Raw genomic sequence first — 18,319 nt, 5'->3', positions numbered from 1 at the left:
TATAAGCAAAAATACAGATTTGCTTTTGGTAACCATGGTCATGCCTCTGCTCATCATTCTTTGCTCGACTGTTGAGCTGTTCAGTCCGTATTTTTGCTCGAGTTCCCGTTTCGATTTAGTTTCGTTTTGTGCTATCGCGTTGCGCCGTGGAAGTGCCGCCACTTTCTCACGTTCTGGAAAGTTTACTTGAACTTGAAAACACGAAAAAAGAGACAGCAGAGGGCCCTTCTAAGAAGGTGCTAATCAAGCCCAGAGCGTCGCTGGATAACGCCGGAAAACGGGTACTGCAAGCCAACGGGTATGCAGTACTCCCGGAATAAAATGACGATGGTGTCGCCTTTCCCCTTGCTAGAAGAGAGCGGATTCTCCGGCGTGGTGAAGGATGTTGCCAAGCTGGGTGCCGAACTGGCAAACACAAGCTGCTGTCTCGCTTCAAGCTTTGCAGCATTGGTACCAAAATCATGTGCTCCAGCCTGGAGGAGTACAAACAAATAGGATGTTTCCTGAAGGACATCAACGTGGATTTCTTCACGCATGATCTGCCATCGAGCAGGCCACTGAAGGTGGTTTTGCGTGGATAACCGTCGTTCGAGGCAGCTGCGGTGAAATCCGAACTGGAGCGGTTTGAGTTCAAGCCTGAGGCAGTGTATCCGATGAGCCGGCGTTCCAACCACAACACCAACTTCCATGACCATTTGTTCCTGGTGCAAGTCACAAGGGGATCCACCAGTCTTGCGGCTCTGAGATCCGAAATCCGAGACCTGTTTCAGGTCATCATCAGTTGGGAGCATTACAAACCAGTTTATGAACTGCATCTCCTACCAAAAACTGCCGTATGAAGACAAACTGCGGCAAATGTGCTGGAACTCACTCAACTGTGTCTTGTGAGTAAGATAATGACATCGAGCCAACGTACGGTGGAAACCACCAAGCCTCCAATCGCGGATGTTCCAGGCGAGTGGAGTTCATGAATATCCATCGGAAGGCTACAATCAACAATCAGCCCGGTCGCCTCCGTAATCATCGTTCGGCTCCTGTACTCACGGAAGTCCAGTACCCAGTTCTCCAGCCCCGTTGACATGTTCCGAACCTAGCCCCGCTTCCACTCAACAACCGTCTCACTGCTGCTCCTGTTCTATACCCAAGTTTTCTAGAACATCTCTCACCGTAAAACATATTAAATTATAATTACATTTGCCTAAACAGCCGGGATGAATCAACAATTCAGATAAAGTAGATAAGGTAGGTTATTTACGAACGAATAGTATTGCAAAAGTGCATACGGTATATTTTGATGACTTTCCTCTTTTATCTACTGGCAGTCGTTCGTTCCGTGACGATTAAAGAATCATAATATTTAAACAACGTTGCGTACCGAAGGTCGTTTATTATCATCGATTATTATTATTAAATATTGTAACCGCCGTCCCAGGCGTTTCTTTCAATCTCTTTCTTACTTGTTCAACTAATCATAGAGTATCGATTTTTTAAATTGCAAAAATCATCATTAATAAAGTATAAAGAGGTTCTGAATTATGAATTAAAAAGAGTCTTTCGGCAACCATCGAGACGTGTCTTTCAATGTACTCCGAAACGACACCACATTACGAAAGCACAAAGTTTCCTAGTGCTCTAACTCGGACTCGTTTCGGCACCCAGATACCACTTTGGGAATGTCAGCCAAGTCCATTCAAAGATTATGCAAACCAAGCATAGTTTACTGCGGCCCAGCCAATTCCAGGTTCATCCACACCCCCCTGGTTTATCATACGCTGGTGCTGTCTCAGGTGAGCCTGTTGACGATTCTCCGTTCACCTCGGAGGAACGTGTGTCGCTCGTGGCCGAGGTCATCATCATTATGTGCACCTGCAAGACTCGATCTGAACAGTTACATGCTGCCCTGTCCCTTGTCACTAAGTATGGACCATCAAGATCGTACCCAGACAACCAGAATGCACGTATATTCAAAGTTGTTTTCGTGATATACAAACATATATACAAACAATCAATTCGTATATAATGCAAAAAAATTGCTTATACGTACAAAAGTGGAGGCCATATACGTGCATATTTTAATTTAATTTTAAACGAGTTGATTTAACATCAAATACGATTTAATCTGTAATAACAAATTCATTTTGAAAAGTCTTACGATGTAATCCGATTTAATTTGTGATACAGTACGATGGAAAAATGAGTCATCGCATATTGGTCGGAAATTTGCATTCTATACGATTTAACTTAAACATAATGCGATGTATGCCATTCTTATATGCGATTTTGACTAAAACTGTAGCAATTTACGATACTGTCTGTACATTATTATACGACTTCTGGTTGTCTGGGTAAATAGGAATGCTTGCTCCTTGAAGAGCAAAAACATCGAGTTTGTTGACTTTCTCAACGAACGGCACATCGACATAGCCGTCATCACCGAGACTCACTTGAAACCAGAGGTGAACGTTTTCCTTCCCGACTTTCGGCTCGTAAGGCTGGACCGCACCAGCTCTGGAGGAGGGGGAGTGGCCATCGCTGCGAGACGGAACATCGGCTACTACCAAGCTTCCAGCTGAAAACTATCGAAACCATCGGAGTTGAGGTGAGCACATCGCTTGGTCCAATCACCATAATCGCAGTCTACTGCACCAAGCAAACCAACATTAGGGACAGTTGCTGGAGTTCTCCAACGCAAATAATAACTTACTCAAGGAGCAATTCAGTGTTCACTCGGCTGTCGACAAAAGCAGGCACTTTCGATGTGTGCCACGCGATCGTCTGTTTTCTCGGCAGCAACCATTGTGTGGTCCTCTTCATTGTTCTTCATCAGCAGTTCTTTCGGTCGATGCGTCGTCGACTTTGGAGAGTAACCGTTTCGTGATGAGTGTGTGAGTGATGACCACGTTTTGCGTCCATTGCTGCAATGGAAGCGCTCTGACCCTCGTTGACGTAACTGCCATACAATGAAACCACTGGAAGCGGCTCCAGTTCTGATGGAGGAGGCTTTTTGGATAGCGGAAAATAAAGTGTTTATTGTGTTGTACCTTTTGACTATAGTTTTAAGATGTATTGTATAGTGACCAAGAATCCTCGGCTCTGTAAAGTTAATTCGTTTGAGCCTTATCAAATAAATTAATAACCAACAATCAAGGAGCAATTCAGGAGCAACTAATATCATCAGGCGGAACAAGTCCGTTTCAAAAACATCTGCTATGGCATTATTGGACGTTGAGAAGGCGTTTGACAATGTCTGACATGATGGCCTAGTGTACAAATTGCATCGACAGATCTACCTCGTGAAGATCTTAAAAAACTACTTGTCGGGCAGATAATTCCAGGTCTATTTGAACAATGTCCCCTATGATACGTTCAACGTTGATGCAGGGGTCCCTCAGGGTAGCCTGCTTGGGTCTATCCTATTCAACATTTTCACGTCAGACGTTCCTCCCCTGCCGGGTGGTGGTATCTTATCGCAGATGACACCTCAATTTGATGTGTTCTGATTGATGTATTCTGAATCATATGGAGGTTAACCCGTCCAAATGCTCGGTTATCTCTTTTTGGCGCACAATCTCTTTCAATCAGCACATCTCGTATGCCGTCAAAAAAGCATTCAGAATTCTGGGGTTTATCTTCAGGATTGCCAAAGACTTCAAGGATATATACTGCCTTAAATCGTTGTACTGCTCCTTGTCTCGCTCCATATTAGAATACTGCTCGGTTGTCTGGACTTCTCACTACAACAACAGTGTTCAAAAAGTTGAGTCTATTCAGCGACGTTTCCTGAGATATGCGCTACGTAAACTTCCGTGAACGGATCTCTTCCGATTGCCTAGCTACGAAACTTGTTTGCAATTGATCCATCTGTAGCCCCTGTCGGTCCGAAGAGATTCAGCAAGAGCATTGCTAATTGCAGATATTTTGCAAGGACGCACAAATTGCCCTGTTCTACTTGCGCAAATTGACATCAATGTTCAACCCAAAGCCCTACGGAACAATTCAATGCTGCGCATGTCCATACAGCAAACTAATTATAGCATGTTCAGAGCAATCGGTGGTTAACAGAGACTCTTCAATAGGGTCTCCTCACTATATCTTTGACCTGACTCGCCAGCTACGTAGTCGGAGGTTTAGTTCATTTTTTTCTAGATCCATTTAGTTTGTCTAGCAATGCTCCTTTTTAACGAGATGATTGTTGACTTATTGATGTTTAATTTTAGTACTTTCATGTTTAGTTTAGGTTACATCATTAGGGCCAATAACGCCTGTTGATGTTTAGTCATAAATAAATGACCACACTGCAGCGAACAAGTCCGAGGTTGAACCGTCCAACGTGCAACGCTTGTGTCGTTAGGGATCAACTTTAAGATGGCTGTGTTAAGGGTGAACACCTTGCGGTCGAAGAAAATGTATGGAAAATTTGAATATTTCCATATTTCTTCATTGTTATCTATTTAAATATTTAACAATTATAATGTGTCACATACCACGCAAGTCTTATAAAACTGGTGAATCGATCGACATACAAATCATCAAAATACATTGATTATTGGCCAAGTTATTAGCATTTAAAGTCTGACCAATTTTCGTTGCATTTCCCTGAATTGGCACCCTTCTCGAAAGACGTAGTGCTACGTCAAACAGTAGAAAGGTCTGAGCCTAGGGGCACGAATGGAAGCTTGACGTAGGACCGCTAGTGGACGGAACAAATATGTTAAGCCCTTAGTTCTTTTAATTGATCGATAATCTATTACCTTAACTCCTTCCGTTTTTTAATTGGTGACCTTGAAAATGACCGGTTGTTTTTCGAATGTTGGCATTTTGAACGTTTTGGATGGCTATTGTGTAGCTGATGAAAAATAGTGCTTATTGATACTTGTAATTTTAAAAGTTTGTTTGTGACATAAAATTCTGAATGATGATATTACTACTCTTACCTACATCAGTAAGTAAGGTAAGGTAATAGAAATAAACGATGAATACTTTACATTTAAGATCTGGAATATGTAGCGCAAAGGCCTTGAGTGATCGGAACAAACGTGTTTGCTCTTAGTTCATCTAATTATTTGAAAATCTATTATCTTAACTCCATCTGTATTTGAATTGGTGGCCCTGAAAACGACCGTTTGTCTGTTGATTGTTGGTCCTGAAAAGGATCTTTTGTTTTTCAAATGGCGTCCCTGAAAAAGACCGATTGTTGTTTTTTCTGGTGTCCATCGAAAGGGTTGGTGGAGTTGGAGGGTACGGTACAAATAGGTACTACTCGTTGTTGCCTTTTGGGGCTCCTTTTATGTTGGGGCTATTTGTTGATATTGCTGTTGTATTTGCTTCAGTTGATGAAGAACTAACACGAAATGCATACCAATTGACGTCTTCGGGAAGGTTTAGAACTGGATGATTTCGGCAAGTTTACTCTCTCACGGAAACTCAATGACCTAAAGCTGACAGTAGTTTTCCGAACACTGCTATTGGCACTGATTGATGATTACTTGCTGCTATTTCTCTCCATGGTTAAAAATATATCAGTTTTGTGAACCTGCCCAACAAACATTTTATGATGAATAAGAGCTTCAAGAGAATAGAAGAGCAAGAGAAAACAAGCTTCTTCAGCTAAAAAATTGCTTATTCAGCTGTTGATCAATTCAAATTGTTTGTTGGGTGTTTTACCCACCATATAGAGATCTGAAAAGAAATTCTATAGTGTAGAAATTTAATGGCCCTGAAAAAGGCAGTTTGGGATCCAAGAGATTAACATGCTGGTACTTTTGAGAAGGCGTGCTTACACCACAGAAAAACAGACATAACACTCCTAAGTTGTTCACCGAACAACCATTTAACAGTCAATTTGAAAGTATTTCAGTTGGTAGTACTGCCACCTATGGGGCGCATAGTAAGTTCCCTAACGTTTGACTTTACCGCCATCTGTGCAGCGTACTACCCACCACAGTGTACTCAACAGATGGTGGTAATGATTTAGCGACGATGTTTTAAAGTTGAGAAATATTCAATGTGTTATGCATGTTTGTCTGTGCTTACACAATTGCACAGCGGTTGAAATTTTGCAGATGATCAATGTTGTACTCAGCCTAAAGGAACGACTGCAGTGGAATGTCCGAAAGATGGTGACGCTACTCAGAGAGCCTCAGATTCAGGGTCCTACCAAATTTGTGGTGACCATCTCCGTCGCAAATGAAAATGCCATTTTGGATCGAAGTGAACAAACTGATGTACTTGGGTATCTCCAGAGACAGCGTGATCAGTTGCCTTTCCTGGAGGCAGCATTACGCAGGTGATCATTGTAGTCAAACTCAGCTGAGTAACGTTCGAAGGATGTCGTTTTTTTTCCACACCTGGACCCTACCATCGACCCATCTACTCATGAACCGGGGACCAACGGCTTTACCTCCCTTCCGAAGGAAGGCGTGATCAGAGATGTTATGCATCAGAACATCCCGGCGGCGTCGACTGGGATTGAACCCAGGCCTGCTGGGATGAGAGGTAATCACGCTTACCACTACATCACCGGCAACGCTCGAAGGATGTCGTTGCCGTTGGTAATGCTTCTCATTACAATGTCTGCGTCCACTTTCTGGGTCTTTGAAATTAGTTGTGACGACTGTCTTCACAGCTAATGGAATTGCAACTGATCACTTGATTTCTTCTTCTTCTTCTTCTTCGCATTTCAAGCTTATTGCTTATGGCATATTAGCTTTTTGCGTGCTCACAACTTAGTGTTCTTGATGCACTTCCACAGTTATTAATTGAGAGCTTTCGATGCCTGCTACCATTTTTGCATTAGTATAATTGTATGGCAAGTACAATCATACTCTATTGCCCAGGGAGTCGAGAAATTTTCCAACCCGAAAAATTCCTAGACCGGACCGGGAATCGAACCCAGTCACCTCCAGCATGGTCTTGCTTTGTAGCTGTGCCTTTATCGACTGAGCTAAGGGAGGCCCACTTGATTTGCTTTGAACAAAATCCACGTGTTTTTCATTCGTCGCCATCTTGAACACTAAACATGGAATGTAAACACTAATCATAGTCTTTTTCATCAATGACTCATAGCTGTACATCGCGAAATTTTTCACTCCTACGTGTAATATTTCAAAAGTGATTTGATGGTATCCAGATTAATGTGGATACAGACCTTGTATGGATTGATGCGAAAATGTCCTTATCATTTTACTACACCACGTTCTATCTACTTTGCTTTGTTCATGTGTTACAAATTTGTTAAAACGTGATGTCTGGGAGAATCCAATAGTTTAATCTAAAATTGTCCGGAAAAATTAACAACCCCGAATTTCTTTGAAATTTTGAATCGTTCACTCCATACACTCTACCAACATTTCATAAAATTCTGAGATCCTTTCGGCCCATTTTGTACGAGAAAAAAAAACATCCTCTATAGTGAAAGGACTCTTCATATCGAATTCTAGCGCAATAATCGAGTCACTACAGAATGGCTTTGCTTTGTAGGCGCGTCTGTCCTGACTAGGTTGAGATAGGTCCCACATGCATAGTTCGCTCAATCACGCCAACAAAACAGCAACAAAATTTCTTTCTTTGTCCCCTTAGGCAATCGGAAGTCAACTCCCGCCGTTGAAAGTACTCAGAAATCCCACCTTTTCCATGCTCCTATCAGTGGAACACGCACGCACAGCACCATTCAGGTAATTGAGTTTGCTCAATCAGGCTGCTAAGCGGCGGCGAATTACGACTAAATCAACACCTCCCATCACATCCTGCTCCGTCTTCATAGTTTTGTTGCGTGTTTACATCTAGATTCACTCCGGTGCGATGTTGAACGTATCAACTTCCTTCCCCCAGGTCCCGCACTTTATTACGATGCTTTGAATATAACAACGAAGAGCACACAACTGCTCACTCACCTTTAATTTATCAGGAAGACATGATACAGCTCTCTCCTCGTCTGAACACTTTTGTGTCAGCCAGAGATAGTCGAACCATTTGATCACCTTCACCTGGAGATGATTGGGAACCCGTCTCATGCGCATGTAGGTCTTGACACCGTCGAGCTTGGCTGTGAAGGAAAATGAGAGGAGAAAGAAAAGCAATTGATTAAAATCGGGTTCCGGCTGAGATGGCTCGTCGATGATAGTGTTCAACACTCGAAGACCAGTGCCGGTAGTCGGTGGTGCGGTGGTGTGGTGTTGTCCCCGTGGGAGTTATTCATGTGCAAGTGGAATGCTATTTAGCGTTGATTAAACCAAGAAAGCTTAGAACGCAGTGGAAGAATGGTGAGCTTTGCATAGGGGTGGAAAGTGGAGATAACGACTTGCTGAGCAACACGTTGGGATTGTCCATTTCACGTAAAACAAATATTCATCAGCATATAGAATTCATGATGATGTGGATATTGAACGATTGCCGAATTGTGTTAGTTCAGGCTATGTATTTTTTTAATCCAGAAACCGTGCTTAATTTGAAACTTTACTCAACACACATCTCTTCCAACTGATTTCTTTAAATTAACAAAACTTTAAGCAAATCGTAAATCAAACTTTTGCTCCGGCAAATAGATGAGAACATATTCGCAATCCAAATTGAGTTTTTAAACCTCGCCTAAAGCGTTTGCTCGTTCATATGCGAAGCTCGGGATCAAATGGAAGCATCTTCTGCTCCTGGCCTGGCATGAAGCTCATTCCATATTTAAATAACGATATTATCACATCACCCATCAATATGTCCCGAGGGTGCTCAAAACTAATCACCCCTTTGGACTCGTTTGGAATCGCAAACATTCCAACTTCCCTCGGAGGAATTTATGGGATGGGTTGGTAAAGTGAAGTCCTTCCCAGTTGGAAAGCCCATTTAATTTTAATGCCTGTTTCCGAGGAGCAATTTTCCAGATAGGAGCAGCACGATTCTTGGCAACCGTTTATGGGAAATATATTAGCCCTGGGATGGCGAATCTTGTCGGTCAATTAAGTTGCTACATACTAGTCTGGAATTGGTGCTTCTTCTCTCTTTCTCGTCATCGAACGGGGATGGTAAATTGAATTCCACAATCGAGAGACCGCTTCCATTACTTAACATACTCCGTGTCCTTTTCGTCGTTTGCCTAGTGCATGTGCAAGCTTCGATAGGTCAAAGTCTTAACCCACAAGTTGGATGGGAAATTAGTCAAGATTTACTCATATCTATGAGCATCCATTAGTTATGCAATTTCCAGTAATGTCACTTCCATACTGTAGCCATTTGAATGGGCTTGAAGAAGTCACAGCCCAATGACCTATGGAAATAAGCAAAATCCGTTCGTTATACATAAAGTTTAATCCTTCGAAAAGTATCCAACAGCCAAATAAAAAACTACTTGCATTATTCAACTGAACGGTGAAAAGCTCACAATTTTGATTCGTCATCAAAGTGGAGAAGCATTTGGCGATACAAATTGCATTTCAATGCACATTCACTCTCACAGGTGCGCTCTTGCCTTCTTCACATTCGAACGAAGGGTAGAGCAACTAATTTCGATCTGGTGCTTAATTTTTGCATGGAATAAATATTTAGCTATAATTTTTGTTTTTATGATCAGTGAACAAACTGTAGAAGGTCGAACGGACAAGAGGTCCAATGGACGATAGGATAATTAAACTCAATGGGACGAAAGACACAATGGGCACAATGTCGAAAAAATTTAAACGTCTATTGGACAATGCATTCGACCTTTTTTTCATTTAGGTCCTAATGTTTGAGGGCATGAAATGCCTTTTTATCCGTACGAAGTTTTGGCGTGGGGGAGTTTCAGATTGCGGGAGGTCTAGCAGAAAAGGGATAGGCCTTGGCCTATCGAGCTTGAGCTCTGGCCGGAAGGAAACAGGACGAATCTTTGACAAATGGTCGTAAGGCAAAAGGTCGAAGGACAAAAGGTCGAAGGAGACAAGGTAGAATGGATAAAAGGTTGAAGGGACAAATTTAACTTAATTTAACTTAGAGACAAAAGGTCGAATGAACAAAAGGTATAATGGTCACAAGGTTGAATTGAACTTATAGAGAAAAAAGGGCAGTGCTGAGATTTTCACTGTCATTGAATACCCGCTCACTACGAATTATTCTCCTGCAAAATTGGCTTGTTAGAATTGGACATTGCTGCATGACCATTAAATCTTACTCAAATTTGAACTCTGTTTACTCAAATTCGCAAAACCACGGTCAGTTGGTCCCTCAGAGAGTATTTTACAAGATGGTTCTCAGAAATCAGACATTCACTCATATTCGAGCAAAATTTTACACAGACATTTTTGTGAAGTAAGTTAAAGAAGCAGAAAAAAGTCAGTCTTCTCAGATTGGAGCTGTCTGCGGCTCATTTCTTGAGCAACTTGTATCGGACGATCAACTTTTCTTAAGTTTTCGGAAATTCTCTGAAGTTATTGGAACTACCCTTAAAATCTCCATTGAAATTCCCTAGACTTCCATGATTCCTCCGATTTTTTTTTAAATTTCCTGAAGTTAATAGAATTTCGATACATCTTTGGAACTCATTAAATTCACATACACATCCCAAAACTTACCTGAGCATATCTGGACAAGCTTAAAGTTTTCATTCTTTCATGAAGTTCCGTAAATTTTCAATGAATTTTTCGGAACTTTCCTTACGTTCCATAAGTTTTCTTGATATTTAAGGAACTTCTCTGAATAACTCGAAATTTATCAGAAATATTATCGTTAAACTTTTTGAATATTCGATAATTATTCGACGCTTCTTGAAAAATCCTGCAATTAATTAACGCAACTGCTCAGAAGTTCTCTGATATTACTAGAAATGATAGGAATATCCCTGAAGATAATTTACCTACTTGCAAATCTTTAAACTTCTCTATAGCTTCCAAGACTTCCCTGAAGATCTTGGAACTTTGCTGAAGTTTTTTTAGATTCCATGATTTTCTGGGAACTTATGTAAAGTTCCTGCAATTTCTTTGAAGTAAATTGAATTGCCCTGAGGTTCACTGATCTTTCCTGAATTTCTTTGTAATTATCTTGAAGATTTTGGTAATGTCCTGAAATAAATGGAACTGTCATGAAAATCTTTAAACTCTCTGTAAGTCTGTTGCAAAATATGTCTGACAATTTCTTAACTATTCAGGAATTGGATTTCATTGATATTCTCGGAACTACTTAAATTTTCTTGAAGCTTATGATGCTGCCTTGAATTTATAGAAACTCAACTTAGGATATCATTACATTTCTAAAAATCTGGAGTTTCTTTAAATTACTGGGACTGCCCTAAAGATTTCTGAGCTTCTCTGCAGATTTCTAAACTTAACTTCAATTAGGTTCTTGAAGCTTCTTTAATGTTTCTTCAATTTTCCTCAGGCTCTCTGAATATTTCTGAAGTTTTCATGACTTATCTAAAGTATTTTGGATTTCATTGAGGTTCATAGAACGTATTAAAAGTTCCTGCAGTTCCCTTGAGGCTGATGGGCCCACCTTAAAGTTCTATAAGCTTCTCTGAAACGCCTGAAATTTCACAGAAGCTCCCTTATTGTCCCACAGTCTGTTCGTTAAACTTATCCGAAATCCACAGTATTTCCTTTCATTATCTTATCTTTATTGAAGTTCTTGCTGCTAAGCGATGCCGGTGGTGTAGTGATAAGCGTGATTAGCTCTCATCCCAGTAGGCCTATGTTCAATCCCAGTAGGCGCCGCCGGGATGTTCTGAGGCATAACATCTCTGATCACGCTTTTCTTCGGAAGGGAAGTAAAGCCGTTGTTCCCCGGTTCATGAGTCGATGGGTCGATAGGTAGGGTCCAGGTGTGGAAGCTGCCTCCCTGGCGTCGGTAGCATTGGTGCTCAGCACCTAAAACAAGATCGATGGAAAATAAATCAAGGAAATAAACTTCTTGCCTATCTTTCTTTATTAGAGTGACTTTCAGCCAGAGGCTGGATTGTCAGTTTGTTCTTGCTACTCTTCTGATTATGTTCTTGGATTTACAATGAAATAAATTAAACTGCCGTAAATGTCTCTAAATTTTCCGACGTTGTGTCTGCACTTGCATGAATTTTTCCCAGCTTCTGGTAAATTTCTTATTTTTTCTTATGTTCTCTTAACTTCCCTAATGTTTTCTAGACTATTTTAAATTTTTGAAACTTTTATCAGGTCCTCGCAATTTTCTGATAATCAAGGAACTGCCTCATGAGTTTTGAGAACTGCTTGAAGCTACGTAACTGTCCTGAAAAACTATTTACTGAAGCCTCATGTGTGTTGAACATCCTAGTAGCTCAGCATTACTCAACCATCACGAAAAAAACGGTCCTTTTCAGGACCACCATAAATGTTTAAGGAACCTATTTTCTGGACATTTGTCAAGGTCATCAATCGGATGTCAGTTCCCATAAGTTTGAATCTAACATTAAGGCAACAATGGGGGTACAATTTTAAAAACCAAAGTCGGTCGCGTCATGAAAGTGGCCTGATTTGCAGAGATGATTGATTTTAATTCTTAATATGTCAACCGATAGGAAACTTTTCTACGAGTCTGCTAAAATTAAGGCTTTATCAATTTTCAAAAGTTTACTTTTGAAAATTGCACGAATATGCAACTGTTGATATGAAAATTAAAATCACAGGCAAACAGACATAACACATTTAAAGGGTGATACGGTCAAAATTTGGTCAATATCAACTTGACGTATTTCTTTCAATTTTGCATTTAAAAAACCTGAACACCTCTCATTTTGAAGGTGTGTGTGTGTAGAATGTTGCTCCTATTTTGATTTTGGAATTCACTCTTCAGTTGTCAAAATGCCGTCCAAGCAAGAAGAGCAGCGTATCAAAATTTTGCTCGCGCATCGCGAAAATCCGAGCTACTCGCACGCAAAGTTGGCAAAATTGCTAAAAGTTGCCAAATCAACCGTTACAAATGTAATTAAAGTGTTTGGGGAACGTTTGTCGACAGCCAGGAAGTCTGGATCGGGGGGAAATCGAAAACCGGAAGCCGCTGAGACGACAAAGAGAGTTGCCGGTAGTTTCAAGCGAAACCCTAACCTCTCTCTCCGAGATGCCGCGAATAAGCTGGGTGTATCGTCTACAACCGTGCATCGAGCCAAAAAACGAGCCGGACTATCGACTTACAAGAAGGTAGTGACTCCAAATCGCGATGATAAACAAAATACGACGGCCAAAGCGCGATCCCGGAGGCTGTACACGACGATGCTGACGAAGTTTGACTGCGTGGTAATGGACGACGAAACCTACGTCAAAGCCGACTACAAGCAGCTTCCGGGACAGGAGTTTTATACGGCAAAAGGAAGGGGAAAGGTAGCAGATGTTTTCAAGCACATGAAACTGTCAAAGTTCGCAAAGAAATATCTGGTTTGGCAAGTCATCTGTACCTGTGGCTTGAAAAGCAGCATTTTCATAGCTTCCGGGACTGTCAACCAAGAAATTTAAGTGAAAGAGTGTTTGAATAAACGTCTGCTGCCTTTCCTGAAGAAACACGGTTGTTCCGTACTGTTTTGGCCGGATTTGGCATCTTGCCATTACGGTAAAAAGGCCATGGATTGGTACGCCGCCAACAACGTGCAGGTGGACAAGAACAAGGACAAGAACCCTCCCAACACGCCAGAGTTCCGCCTAATTGAGAAATACTGGGCTATTATCAAGCGGAACCTAAAGAAGACCAAAAAAACTGCTAAGGGCGAGCAGCAGTTCAAGGCAAACTGGCTTTCTGCGGCGAAGAAGGTGGACAAGGTGGCTGTACAAAATCTGATGGCAGGGGTCAAGCGTAAGGCCCGGCAATTCGGATTTGGAAAAGCGGAAGCCTAACTGAATATTTTTCCTGAATTTTATACCAATTGAACTTGAAAAAGAAATTTAATTTGATTTTTTAAATAAACGATTTCACCGATTTACACGCGTTTTCCCTTGACCAAATTTTGACCGTATCATCCTTTAATATTTCTCACTGTAAAACATCGTCGTTAATACATTCCCGCCATCTGTTGAGTACACTGTGGTGGGCACTACGCTGAACAGATGGTGGTAGTGTGTAAACGTCAAACGCAAGGGAATTGACTATGCGCGCCACAGGTGGCGGTACTACCAACTACGATACTTTTAAAATTTTCCGTTAAATGTTTGTTCGATGAACAACTTGCGAGTGTTATGTCTGCTTGTCTGTGTTAAAATTATCACCAATTACCTGCGAAACATGCTTTCCCTAACACAGATTTCAAAATGGAATTCACTCCAGTCTCACTGAACGGCATTTATTCAATTGAGAGATTGCCGTAAAATCTCAATGCAGATGTTGCCATTGCATGATGATGATAATGTTGACAGACTGCGCATAAAATTCGTAAAAATTAGCATTAAATCATAACTTTTATCAAGCCTGCGTAAAATCCTTCCAATATAACATTAGAATAGAAGAACAAAACCTTTTTAAGATCAAACTGATGTGCATCTTAGACTTTTCCAGATGAACTTTCATAAGATATATTCATTTCATTTCACGGCTCCATCAATGCTGCATCGTAAATATGATGTGAACAGAAGTAAATTGCTCAATTACTCAAAATAAAGATGATTTGTCATATTGTCATCACTTTGAAAACCATTAAACACCATTTTATAGTATGGTGCGTGTTGAGTAAAACAAGTTCCGTTGCGTTTTCCGTCGAAAATTGTGAGTATCAATATGTTTGCCTAAAAAAGTTCAAAATGAACCTTTAATTGAATATTGCCGTCCTATACAACTATTTCTCCATTATCTTTCCTAAGTAAATTCACTTAATTTCCACTTTCATCTTAGTGGAAATCGCACATATTCACCATTTTCCAAAAAACGCAGCTGCCCAGGAGGTAGACTTTCCCTGTGGGTGCAAACTTGTTTTGCATTATTTTCCATGAAAACATCTCCGATCCATACCGAAATAATAACAGCTGGTTTGCCAACACATTTTCTTACACTACTCAAGCAAAAGTTTTCACGGGAAATTATTAGTTTTTCTTTATGGACCGATTTGCCTCAAAAATCGCCTGTTTTACTTGGAGAATTTGAAAACTATCCTCCTTCTAGTAGTTCTCACTTCGAAATGTAGGTGGCGAATGCTTCTAAAAGTTTCACTGCCAGACGCCAATCACCGCATGTGGTGAGTGGTGGTATCCAGTGGTCATCATCAGCAGCAGCAGCGTGGCGTTGTAGATTGTTCTCCAATACACGACAAAAAGCTGCCCGCAAGTGCGAGCTGCAGCCCACACTGAGCGATCCATTCGCCGAAGAAGGAGGAAGAAGTTGCACCGCTACTGATCGAATTTCAGTGGCTCGTCGTGAGCTGCTGTGGGACACCTATGCCAAGCGCGACACCGTTCGAAACAATATACAGCTCGCCAGCCTTATATGTGTAAAAAACCACAGCATTACGCAACCATGATGACAAAACGGTCCTTTTCAGGACCACCATAAGTTTGTTATTGAGTATTTTCTGGACACTTCTCGCGTTAACTTTCAAATAGACCAATCTACATTGATTGATTCTCTTCATCGACTCTCTCCCACATCGATTGGCTTTTTGAAATTCTTCCCGAATTTTATTAATAAGAGGAGCTTAAAATTTGCATCAAAAAGCTCAAACATAGGTACCATCCGGTATGCTCAGATTCTGTGATTAATGTGTTTTCCCTAACACAAATTTAATTTCCGAATACCAAAATTAATAGGCAGTTCAATTTCTACAAATTTCTACAATTTTAGTGCGAAGAAAGGGATATTTGAGAAATTGTTTGCGAGTTTATCGAAATAGCCATGTCGCAGCATTAAGCTACACAATACATGCGGACAAACCTCCAAAGAAGCAGCCGAAAACTGATGCTTAAAGAAATCGATGTAACCGAGACAGGATCAGAGACAACATTGCTTTATCTACTGGTTGGGATGCTGGAGAAGAATCTTCAAGACAATGTGTAGAACATTTGACCACAGCCAAACAGACATAACACATTGAATATTTTTCACTGTAAAACATCGTCGCTAAAACATTACCGCCATCTGTTGAATACACTGTGGTGGGCACTACGCTGAACAGATAGCGGGAGTGTGTAAACGTCAAACGCAAGGGAATTGACTATGTGCGCCACAGGTGGCGGTACTACCAACTACGATACTTTTAAATTGACCGTTAAATGCTTGTCCGATGAACAACTTTCGAGTGTTACGTCTGCTTGTCTGTGATTTGACTATATCCCATATTGTGCAAGTGTTGCTATGATCATAAAATGCCAAAACTTCCGTGCGTTTTGTGCACGAAAATGGGTAATTTTATCATCAGAAAACAAGGCACTTCCGTGATGGGAAAAAGTGGTTTCCCCATCACAGTCGCCGAACATTGATACCGAGCACGTGAAACTACGTCAAATATACGGTGGTGTTTTGGATACAACCTCTTTCTCTTCCTTACCGACATGGTAAACTACACTGAAAACGAATCTTACTCAGAGAGTGAGTCACTTTTACTCATTAGTATACATGTCTGAATGGTACCGGCTCGTCTCTTTGCTCTCTCGATAGTCATAGCGAGCCAGCACGTGATTGGTTGACTACGGCTAAACCTTTAATAAATTTTCGAAAGATAACTATTGATAAACAACCATTGTCTTTAAACCGAAAAATCTTACAATCAATCTGAATAAAATGATGTAATTAAATTTGGACTTCATTCATAAATAACCATGTTATAAGCGTTCAAAACCTGACACTATATCGTCACATTTTTTTTATTTGCGCCCTTGTATAGTCTGCAAAGATGTTGTTTTGACGTAAAAATGTCATTTCACATCGAAAAAAAATACATTGAGATACAGTGACTTTATTTCGTAAAATTTACCATCATCCAATTAAAAATGTAGGATAAGTTATCATAAGCAAAGTTAAATTATTAAGAGCTACGAGTATTATAACGTACTAAAGAAATGTCAAAATATGTATATGGCTAAAAATGTGCTGTAACAACAAGAGAGAAAGAGAACAGTTGAATCAAAGAACTGCTACCCTTACTACATGGCGCTGAAGTATACATAAAATGGAAAGAATAATAAAAGATAAGTGCCATAAACGTTCACTTGAGTCCTGCACAGAGAGCGCCATGGAAGTGTAGAGAAAGGGTGCAGTTTATCGAACGCGCTCCGCTGCGCTTTTCCCTTTGAGTGGGTTGTAAAGCAGCTGAGCCATCGATCGAGAGCCGATTCGAACACTATACTTACGGCATAAAGACCAACCGTCAGCCTGCCTGCCCGGCAAAGCTCAAGAGGTGTGGCTTGGTATATTCCAGATCCAGAACAGGCAGGACTCGACGTGAGCTCTGCATGATTTGACAATAAAATGAGCATGAAATACAGCGTGCACCCGAAGGGGCAGACAAGGCGGGAGAGATTATTCTCCGTTGTGGTGATTAGGTGCAGTCGGAGTGATAAGCAGCTTTTATTATGCTTTCTGGTTGATGATATTTGACAGGATGACCTGATTCTGGGGGGTTTCCATTATGATATCAATGCCCCGCTATGCATGAGAAGTCGAATCTTTTAGGGTTGGATATGTTTAGCGACTTCTTTGTATATCCAGAGAAGTCACTAGTAGATCCATGTATGTGTTTGAACCAGTGATGCCGCATATTCCAATATTTCGATACAGATAGCTGTATATACATATTGCAGATTTATAAGAAATAGGGGAAATGCAGGTAATGTCGGCCTAAGTGTCCCTAATTTGGGCCCATACATAAATTCAGCAATCAACTAAATTTTCAATAGCAACCAAAAATATCCATGAGTAACGTCCCAATAACGCGTTCATCCAGATAAAATTGATAAATAGCAGACTTTTAGCGATGGGTCCAAATAAGGGACATGTAGACCGACATTACCTACATTTCCCCTATACAGATTTTCCAACTTTTTAAAATAAGGGGAATATATTTGATTTTTTTTACGTAGCACTACGTCTTTGATTTCTACATGGGAAAAAACTTTGTGAAAATCAAAAATGGAACATGTAACGAAATTATGAAAGATTTTGAACGTTAATAACTCAGCTACCCCTGGACCGATTTCAATAATTTTATCACCAATCGATCAGAAATATTTCTACGCATCCATGCTACAAGAAACTATTGAAAAAGTGGTCAAACAAATCCACCAATCACGTAGATGTATATCCTGCTTCCTCAACACAGTCATCAGAGAATCGTTTTTTGGACGAAACATGTCGAAGTGGCATTCGCTTCCGATCTTCGGGCGTGTGCAAATAGGGAGGATGCAATTGCGTAACATTTTGCACACTCATCGCCATATTCAGAACC

At 40.7% G+C, this 18,319-nt stretch overlaps 1 protein-coding gene across 1 annotated transcript in view; it reads right to left on the bottom strand.

Annotated features, from left to right (window-relative positions):
• Positions 1-18,319, bottom strand: part of LOC135711676 (cyclic nucleotide-gated cation channel alpha-3) — a 484,096-nt gene that overhangs the window by 63,485 nt on the left and 402,292 nt on the right. Inside the window, exon 7 of the mRNA XM_065234596.1 lies at positions 7,893-8,044. Within this exon, the coding sequence (XP_065090668.1) occupies positions 7,893-8,044 (152 nt within the window). The remainder of the gene's footprint in view (positions 1-7,892; positions 8,045-18,319) is intronic.

The sequence above is a fragment of the Ochlerotatus camptorhynchus genome, unplaced genomic scaffold, assembly GCF_037179485.1.
Source record: "Ochlerotatus camptorhynchus isolate MF236.1 unplaced genomic scaffold, CSIRO-AGI_Acam_v1.1 ptg000434l, whole genome shotgun sequence".
NCBI lineage: Eukaryota > Metazoa > Arthropoda > Insecta > Diptera > Culicidae > Ochlerotatus > Ochlerotatus camptorhynchus.
The sequence above is the reverse complement of the archived record's forward strand: the minus strand, read 5'-3'. Positions and strand labels throughout refer to the sequence as shown.